The sequence below is a fragment of the Seriola dumerili genome, unplaced genomic scaffold (genome assembly GCF_002260705.1).
Source record: "Seriola dumerili isolate Sdu_G_001 unplaced genomic scaffold, Sdu_1.0 BDQW01000110.1, whole genome shotgun sequence".
In the NCBI taxonomy this organism is placed as follows: Eukaryota; Metazoa; Chordata; class Actinopteri; order Carangiformes; family Carangidae; genus Seriola; species Seriola dumerili.
In genome coordinates this window covers 5,070,466-5,080,761 of record NW_019174365.1, presented here as the reverse complement: position 1 = coordinate 5,080,761, position 10,296 = coordinate 5,070,466, and the positions used below count along the sequence as shown (strand labels likewise).

At 44.8% G+C, this 10,296-nt stretch overlaps 1 protein-coding gene across 1 annotated transcript in view; it reads left to right on the top strand.

Annotated features, from left to right (window-relative positions):
- Positions 1-3,637: 3,637 nt before the first annotated feature.
- Positions 3,638-10,296, top strand: part of sdc3 (syndecan 3) — a 38,432-nt gene continuing 31,773 nt past the window's right edge. The window contains exon 1 of the mRNA XM_022747730.1: positions 3,638-4,122. Within this exon, the coding sequence (XP_022603451.1) occupies positions 4,069-4,122 (54 nt within the window). The 5' untranslated portion in view covers positions 3,638-4,068. The remainder of the gene's footprint in view (positions 4,123-10,296) is intronic.

The window sequence follows — 10,296 nt, the reverse complement described above, 5'->3', positions numbered from 1 at the left end:
TGCCCAAAATCATGTCTACCACATGAACGCCCCGCCCCCACCCTCCTAATGGAGTCATGTCTGCCAGCCCCACCCTCCTGTCCTTGTCCTTCAGAAGGCATCATGCCCAATTTCCCCTCAAAATCCTACTCACCGAGGACGTTGAGTACCCCTCGTACCCCTGTTTCCATGACAACCCTTCGGGAGGAGCCTGTTGCTACAGGCTGCCTCAGTTTTTTTTTTTTTTGTCACATTTTGTCGCTCCTCCCCCACCCGAGCCCAACGAGGGAGGGAGGGCAGGAGGGCAGGGAGTGGAGAGAGGTGAGACCTGTTCTATTCATCGCTCCACTCCCTTCATTTTTTTTTTTTTTTTTTTTTTCCTTTTTTTTTTTTTCTCTCTCTTCATCGTTTCTGATAAACTGAAAAATCATTTCACTTTTTGCTACTGCTGCATACACAATCCTAGTGCCCCCTCCTCCTCCCATCCTAGCTATTTACCACTATGAGATGGAACGAATATTTAATTTGTCTGACGTCACAGAATCATAGACGAATACACACACATGCCATCAGCTAACCAGCAGACAGATCATTTAGCATGGGAGATTCGTTTTCTGGTCTTGCTTCTATAAATATAACGTGTATACTTGGTGTAGACCTTTGCATATATATATAAATATATATATAAAACTTTGTAGTTTTTCTGGTTTTTGATGTTGAATCTGTATCTATAATGTATCCTAGTAGTGACCACATACTTCTGACTGTATAATTGTACATTTGTAAACCCTTGTAATGTAAAAGTGCTTTACCACCCTTTTTGGTATGAGAAGAAAAAAAAAAAGCTCACTCTGGAAAAAAAAATCTTAGAAAAAAACCTGTGCATTTCAGTGTATATTCTCACCTCCTTGGTTGTGACATATGAGTTGTTGTATATTGTAAATTGTAATATCAAATTTTTGTTTTGAAAAGCCCTTTCTATACAGCGTAGTACTTGTACAAAGATTCGCCACGCTTGGTTTTATCTTTATCTTGTCACTGCTTAACTTAAGACGTTGATCTCCCACTGACTCCCAATTGGACACGTTCTGTTAGACTTAGTGGTGTCTTCTGGTTTATGTTGAAGGTTTTTTTTTCTTTTTTTTTCTTTTTTTGGAACTTTTTTTAAAGATCTTTTTATAAGAATGCATTACCCCATGAAATGTGTCATGTGTATGGGTATGCTGGCTGGGTGGGAGAAGTAACTTTTACTCATTTAAACCCCCCCAAACCCCTTGGTTATCCATGACTGTTTTCAGGGGTAAACCCATGGATTGTACAGAGGATATACTTGTGTTTTTTGGCATTTCTCTAGTGCTGTAAGTGCTGTATCATACTGTCCATGTCCTTTTGGGTGAGAGAGGCAGCCCGCCACCGAGCGGTGTACATTTGGAGCAGCCTTGTGTATATTTACTACGAGCACACCTGTAACCATATGTGTATAGTTAACAGAACCTGTGTATGCTTATTGCCTGGGCAACTATTTTTTGTAACTCCTGTTGTAGATTGTCTCTAAACAATTGTGTGATCTTTATTTTGAAACCAAACTGAACAAAAAAACTTTGAAAATTTACCTGTCTCAAGTGTGCTTCATTGTATGTTTGATACACTCGCAGAGCAGACAGACTAAGTGTCTCAGAATCTGGGCCATAGTGTCTGTTTCAGCCATCTGAATGAACGCATATGCAGTGATACGACTGCAACTACACACAGCATGAGTCAGAGAGGGGAGTGCGGAGCTCGCTCCTGGTGCTCCAGTTTCCCCATAAATATGACTGATTAATGAGACTGACTCCTTAACATGGCATGGCTCTGACTAATGATAGCCATCAATTTCGATCAGTTACAGTAAAGACAGCTCCCAGTAAGGAATAACTTAAGTTTCAGTAATGGATACCAATAGCAAAGGTGATTAGACTCAGAACTCATCCCTGGTTTCATTTTCCAGATAATTATTTGTGTGATAAGAACAGGGTGAGCAATACTGAAAGCCTTCCCATCATCACACCGGGCAGAAGTGAAAGGCTACTGGTGTTTGGGGAGAGAACAAAGAAAAGTAAATCCACACAGTAATCTGATACATGGATTGTTATTCTTTTAACATGAATAATGAGCCAAAGGTTTGCAACAAGAGATTATCAGACTACAATGCGGTGGGGAACAGGTATCTTATCAAAACACACCATCCCTCTTGTGGTCTTTCATTTTTATCTTCTAAGGAGACAGGAGGGCAAAATAAACCTGTTTATACCTGTCTAGCTTTTGTTTGGAGCGTGCTGGGCTGTAGTGAAAAACAGAAAGGATGTTACTTTGAAAAACAAGTCAGACTGGGTGTGATGCTGGTGACATTAATCCCATTGCTTTGCTCAATAATACCTAAAGAAGTGAGGGTGAATTACCTGTGGGGATTTTGAACCACCTGGAAGGTTCTTTAAGTTTAGGCTGTGAGGAAGGCTCATTAGGCCTGCAGGCTGTTGTTTTATGCAGAGCTGAATTACCAACCGGATAAAAATGGGCAACTGCCCCTGGGCCGTAATACACAGGAGCCCCAAAGGCCTGTATTTACTGTGTGTCAGCTGTTTTGTGGCCATTTGATTTATTGCAAGGTTATTTGGGCATATACAGCACTGAGGTACAAGGCCTCAGGGTGGGTCCTGCATGAACTTTATTACCGAGCTGTCTTGCAGAAGGGCCTTATGTCAAATTTTAAATGGTGCATACAGTATTTATAAAGAAATTTGTGTGAAACCAAATTACAAACAGGGCCAAAAGAGGCATGGGTTAACGTAATTTTATGAAATAGGAGTATATGATAAAACAGACAGTTAATAGTAGGGTGTAAAAAATACCCTATATTTTTAAATTCCTAAAGAAAGTGTAGTTTGAAAAGAAAACAACCTCAAGTGAGAGGACCTGGAGTTGAGACTTCTTTTTCCCAGCTGCTGTTTCCAAAGTCAATAATGAACTTTCAAGCTCAATTTAAAACGAGCTAGTTGTTGAATTAGCCAACATGTGTCAACCAATTTAAGATGTTAGCAGGTTTCAGTTTTGATTTCCAGTTCAGCCCTGCACTCTGCACTGGTCATTTAGCAATAACGGATTGCCCAACTGTGGCCTATGGTTGCTAGGCGACACAAGTAGGCTACAGCGCGAACAGTTCATAAATATTAATTCTTGTGACATAAGGACAGGTGTGAGTTCATCTCCATTTTCCTTGAAAAAAAAAATGTTTTACCGTGACTCAGCCAATCACAGCGGAAGACCGGAGCTCATCGGTGAAGGTGTGTAAAAATGGCGTGCAGCCAACCGGAACCAACTAAGCGTAAAACAAAAAGGCACAACCTGGGAGCAGCCATGAATGCTCTGCAGAGCGCGATGTGCCCTGTACCCTGCGTGTCTGTGTGTGCGCGTCTGCGTGTGCGTGTGCGTGTGTGTGTTTAAGGGGCTGTTATGGGGCTGCGGGTGCCTAAACGAGCTGCAGGGGGCATCCTCTCCCTTGCTCGCGGAGATCCCCCCACCTCTCTCTAAGCAGACACACATGCACACACACCATAAACACACACATATATATTCACTCACACACACACCCCTCCTCCTGCCAGTCTCACAGGCCAAGCAACGTCGCCATACGGAACATCCTGCCCTCAACGGAGAGAGGGGGTGGAGAGAGAGGGGGTTGAGAGAGCCTGTGTATGTGTGTTGAGAGAGAGTAAGAGAGAGAGAGAGAGAGAGAGATGAGGTCTGGCGTCTCCCGGTAGTAAATCTATCAGGACTCGAGCACAAAAACTCAGAGAAAGAGACAGAGAAGAGGCCTCGCGGAAATCCCACTGCTTTACTGGTGACCGGGAGCAGCAGCAGTAGCCCGTGAAGCCTTGGATTAAATAGCCCGGCTACAAGGACGGATGGTCACGCGGACAAGCGGCGCGCTCTGAAGTTGGACAGACTACCGAGACACCGAGAGCAAGCAGCAGCAGCTTTTGTTCACCCCACCTCCCCGAACCCCGTGAAGGCAGCGGCGGCACCGGGAGGCTGTGCCTGCGCACCCCGACCATGAAGCTGCCTTGGCTGTTGTCGCTCACGGCGCTGCTTGCTCACGCCGCCACGGTAAGCACGAGCCTCAGATCCTTTGTTAATCGGGAAGCTCTTGAGCACACAGGAGCCGGGGCATTTTGTGCATGCATGTTCGTGCGTGCTTGTGCGAGTGCGGTGCGCTACCATTAATGAGACAGTGATGGTCGGTGATCAGTAGGAAATCCTCCACTCGACCTACATAGGCTATCAGCCCTCATTGGCCGACCGTGACTCCCGTGAGGGGGGCTGGTGACTCCCGTGTACCCCCACCCCCCGCTTTTACGCACACACGCAGAGACACATACACACAGACACACAGCCTTTGTGTCTCAGTGTCGGGGTTTATTGTGGCCTGTGTCCCCTCGAGTCAGGAGTTGTGTGTGTGCGTCGGTAATTAGCGAGTAATCTCTAATTGAGCTTGATTACGGGTCTTTGTGCGGTGCCTCGGTATGTTGTGTCTGTGTCACCAGCTCACATCCTGTAGTTAATTTGGGGGGCTTCAGTCGTATTGCGGGTTTAACGACTTTATTACCGGATAGTCGCGCTGTAGGACGCGCGCGCACGCGCGCGTGTGTGAGGGGATGATTGGCTGTCCCATCTCCACCTGTGAGGTACACGTTCCTTTAATTGCCAGATATCGACAGTCTTATTGTCCAGATGCCAGAATCTGACCGGGGGCATCCTCCCGTCACAACAGGAGTTTTGTGTGTGCGGCAATGTGTGTTTGTGGCAAAAGTGGGTGGGGTAACAGGGAAGTTAACTGCGATGCGGTGCGCGAACGAAGGTTTGGATGGAATGATGTCATCGGGAATCGCGAGGGGGGAAGCTGATTAGGAATGCGCGAGCCCCCCCCAACCACCACACACCTCTCTCTCTCCACACACACACACACCTCCTCTCCGGAACCATCCACACCGAGCTTCACGCGCCCCCCATAGCGCACCCACATCTTCCGTTACCGATTAATCCAGATTTATCCTATGAGGAGGAGGTGGACGAAAGGAGGGGGAGGCTCATTGAATCATTGAGAGAAAAGGAATCAAGGCCCAAAAATTATCTAAATGCGGATCTACATGTGAATGTAAATCGAGGAGACTGTCACGCAGGCTATATGGATAGTCAGTTTATTCTTTATAATACATGATTTTTTGTTTCCTTTATTGTCAAATTTGCTGTTGGGCCCCTTCTGACCACCACCCATTAAGTCCAGTGCAACCAGTAGCCTACTCTGCTCTTGGACTTATACCTCAAGTAAGGATCCACTCCAGATGCTTTATGACATTTTTCCTCAACAAAGAACAATTACATTGTTAAAATTATTTTTAAATTACATCTCGTTGAAAAAAAATCAAAAATCTATGAATAAGTGGGTGTTGCTCATTTCAAAAAAGCGCAGACAATATGTCTCCCGTTTCACTGTGAAGTCTATTGAGTGTATATTGTATGTATTGGAGGTGTCAAGTTTCCACATCACACTTGTGCATATTGCACAGCGACTGGCCTCCAAACTAGTTGTGATGTCAAAAAAGCTTGTACCACATGTCTGAAGCTCAGATGCCCTAAGGTGCCTCAACTCAGATAGACTTTTCAGACCAAAATTTAACCTTCCAGCGTCAAAATCTGCACACACTGTACATCATGCTGCACCGTGAAGGTCAAACATCAAAGTAAAGTCACAATAAGCAGAACAGATTTTTGAATGGAGGTAATGGTGGTAATTTCATTGGACACAACTTTATTAAGGATTACCATGTGAGCACAATTTAAACTTAAACTTAGTAAAGCTCTTTAAACCGGTTTTTGACACAAGACACAACAACAAAATGACCTAAAAATATCTTCTGTAGATGCAGATTCCCTAGCACATTTTCAAATAATCAAACTACCAAAACCAATCAATTTTTAGGGGCCCTTTGAGGTCTGGGACCCCAGGGCAGTTGATTGCCTTTTCTTGCCTTATTCACCTTTGCTTTCCTTTCCTTGCTTGGACACAATATTTGTACTGTCAACATCTTGGAGTGCTGTGGTACTGCACTGGTTTTGGCAGGGGTTTACAACGCTACACACACACACACACACACACACGCGCGCACACACACTGATTATTACTGGGTCAGTCAGTTGCAGTCTTTGCCAAAGATCCTTGGCCTCCAGCTGACCTAATCTGCTTTTAAGTGTACAGATGGCGACAGGTGTCACACATATATATACACACACACACTTAAATACACACTGTGTTAGGAGTGCGCAGAGGGATGCAGGTGTTGCTCAAATAGGTGACACACACACACACACACACACACACACACACACACACACACACACAGACACATGTCAACAGTCCTATAATTGTAAGACTCACCTCAAGCAGCTCAGGCCTTGCACACACACACACAAAACCCACATTCACATGCATTTAACAAGATGTTTCTTTAGATGCGTCTCTGCTTCAAACCAAGGACATGTGTATGTGTGTTTGTTGTGGTGAGTGATGCCTAGTGTTGTGTCTCTATGGGTATTTCCTGTTATTGAAGCTGTGACATCATATCCGGCCGACTGTATTTTTACATGGGAGACCAATTTCCCACAGACATCTGTTATGTCCCATGGATAGCCTGTGTGTGTGTGTGTGTGTGTGTGTGTGTGTGTGTGTGTGTGTGTGTGTGTGTGTGTGTGTGTGTGTGTGAGAGAGAGAGAGAGAGAGAGAGAGAGAGTGTGCGCGCATCCGTCTGCCTTCATGAGAGCACTGACTGTCCATCTGTCTGTGTGTGGGCTCAAAAATAGTGAATCTCCACTGCCAAAAACTTGTTCTCGCCAGCCCTCGCTCCTTGAAGTGTGTGTGATGGTGTGTGTGTGTGGGGCGGAAAAGCGTTGTGTTCTTGAAGATCATGTTTAACTCATGGAATGAATCAGTGTTTTGTGCCTCCAACAGCAGACAAAGCCCCCCATAGAGAGAGGAAGAAAGAGAGAAGGAGCAAGAAAGAGGAAAAAATAGCCCGAACGAGGCGGATTGAGGGCGAGTGTGGAATGTGAGAGGCAATTTGACACAGGAAGTGAGTCCGTTCTCACTCTCCTGGAGGACAAAGTCCCTTCACACACTCACACACATGGTGGCAGGTAGAAACACTCCAGGGGTGGAAGAGGTATTTCAGGTGTGTGTGTGAAAGGGTGGGTAAGGGTATCGGGGGTCACCAACCAGTGGAAAGAGGAACTGAAAAGGATCATGGTTTGTATCCGGAGATGCCTTTCAGACGGCCATCGTCCGGAGGTGAGCATGGACAGAGAGAGAGAGAGAGAGAATAATGACAGCCTTCAGTGAGGAAAAACCCCCCCCCCCCCCGTCTCCTCCCTTTGGCTGTTTGTGTGTGTGTACATATGCTGCTCACCCGTATCTGAAAGCAATTTCTTATCACATGGGAGGGACTGGCTTGGCAGATGTGCCGCATTTGACTGAAATTAGTTTTCCTTTCTCATGGAATAAGTTTTTTTTTTAGTGTTTTATTCAACTCAATAGGAAAAGAATTTCCCATTTACTATTAGACTGATAACAGTGGGTGAGGACTGAGAAACCTGCTTTCACAAAACCTGTTACTTCGATGTGTCGTCCCTCTGAGCTCAGAGAACAACGGGAGCTCAGAATTTGCAGCTAAAACTCCAGTTTAACTAAAAAGTAACTAAAAGCTGAATAGAAAACTGTCAATTTAAATGAGGATAAAACAGTGGCCCTCATTATTGGCCCCAAGAGAGCTGAAAAGACTTCACAGCAATCTCCCTTTAACCTCTAAGGTCGTGCTGCATACTAATAATATAAGTGTCAAATTTGAGTCTTTTCTGGATGTTTCTGCAGTAGTCACATGAAGAAACGTGTGTAGTCTGAGAAGGGAAACTCAGGGCAAAAGAAGTCTAGAGGATGCTCATTGCTGCTTGTCCCTCTAACTCTTAATTGCTGCGAGCTCATGGTAACAAATGAAAGCAAACCAGATGAGTGTTTGAGTTGAAAGTGCTGAGAAATGAATCCCAGCATTTGTGTCTTCACGACTAGATGATTACATTTGATTATACTCCTGCCTCAGCTAATGTAGCTTGTCTGCAGATGGTTGAAACTGCTGCAGCTCATCTTCTAACAAAGAGCGTGTTACTCCAGTGTTGCAGAGAAGTATATGTCTGAATTGCTGTGCCCATATAGTACCTTAAAGTCTCTCAGGTCGGCCGACCAGTGTTGTTCTCAGAGCTCAACTTGAAATGAAAGGAGACAGAGCATCTGCATCTTTCTTTGCCCAAAAACTTAATTGTTAACCTCTCACTATTAAGCGTATATTCTGGTATTTATATCAACTTGACTCTTATTCTCATAATTGTGGCCATTTTGACTATAGGGCACGATAGCTTTGCACTCAACACCTTTGTTGTGAAGATTTGGATTAGCTGCAGCTAAATGCATAGCCATTCCCAGGGTGAAAAATACCAGAATTTTCCTTTTTTAAATCATCCAATTCAGCTGAAATAATAGTAATAAAAAAAAACTTCTCTAGACCCATTTATAGACTTGTATTTCCTCTTTTCTTACCTGAAGTTTTGATCCAGCTTCCGTTTGGTTGTTTCTATTTTGTTGCTCTATCCAGCCTGTTTAAAATTGCCAAATGGTTTTATTGTGAAAAAAACATGTCTTTTGTTTTGAAAAGTGCTAGGCTCCTTATCCATACTCATGCCTAGGTGTTGTACTTTATCAGCTGCGTGGCTCTCTGTGACTCACTGCCAGTCCCAGTTTAGAAAGTACCTGATTTCTTCATCTGGCTTCACAACATTGTGCAACACTAAACTTTCTCAGTGGAATGTGTTCAAGTCGTCCCACGTATTAGAAAGAATGCCTTTATAGCCTCAATTCATCCAGCTGGAAACACTGGCTCCTCTAACCATGACATGTAACACACAAGTGCAGACACGCTTGCTCACATATATGCACTGATGCACATTAACATTAAGCTCCTGAATATCTCTCACAAACACACACACACATTTGCAGTGCTAGTGAATAGTTGTGGTGGTGTGCAGTCGTTTTGTTTATTCAGTGAGTCAGGGAGACGGAGAATGCTGGAGGTGTTTTTAGGTAGGTCAAAACAGGCTAGAAACACAGGTCGTGTAGATACTATACACACACACACACACAGATTCTCCCTTGCAGTAATTGGGCAGCACTGCGCAGACATACTCACATACGTATTCTCTGGAGAGGGGAGTTAGATGAATATAGAGACAAGAGGAGGGAGGAGGATAGGAGAGGACTGGAAAAAAAAAGGGAGCTGAGCAGACCACAAGATAATGAGAAAGAGGGGAGGAAATAAAATGGAGAGAGGTAAGGATGGAAAAAGAGTTAAGGTAATGGTGAGATGGGGATGTTAGATAGCAGTGGAAAGGCGTGAGAGTGTGAAAAAAGGGCAACAGATCGAGCACAGAGAGATCAAAAGAGGATGAATAAAGAAGGAGTCCAGACACTGAGGGAAGGAAAGGGATCAGGAGTGGGAAAAAAAAAGAGTGGGAGGCGAGGGAAAGAGCGATAGAGGAAGAGAAAGGAAGAAGATGGGGGATATTGGGACGCGGAAATGGAGAGAGAGGCAGAGACGGGGGAAATGAGGGCTGGATGATGGGGATGACGGCGAGGGGATAGAGCAAGGCCACAACGATGGGAGATGGAGCCAGGATGGAGGGATGTCGAGAGAGCGAGAGTGAGGGTGGGGGAGGGAGGCGTGCACTACTCATTCCCAGGAGACCGTGCTCTACCTGCTCTCCACGGCCGTCGCCATGACAACCAGCATGGCTGCTGCTGTCACAGCTTTATTGCCCCTCTCTCCTCCCTCACTTCCCTCTTTTTCTCCCTTTCATTCTGTTTCGTCTCATTTTTTTTTCTCGTCACCTCTGTTGCTTCTTTCATTCACAGCTATTCATGTCTCATTCTCTATTTTCTGACTCCATCCTTTCCCCTTTTTCATTTTCTTTTCTCTTCTTTATTCTCCTCTCCCTCCTCCCTCCTTTGTCCTCCTCCTCTTTTTCCGTCTGTTCTGCTACAATAAATTGAAAAATAGAGAAGGGGAGAGACGGCAGTTATGTTTCACCTTTTACAGTAGTGCATTTGTGTGTTTGAGTGTGCGTATGTGTGTGTTTGTGCTATTACAGGACTCTAAATTAGAGAGCATAAATGCAGTGCCGTCT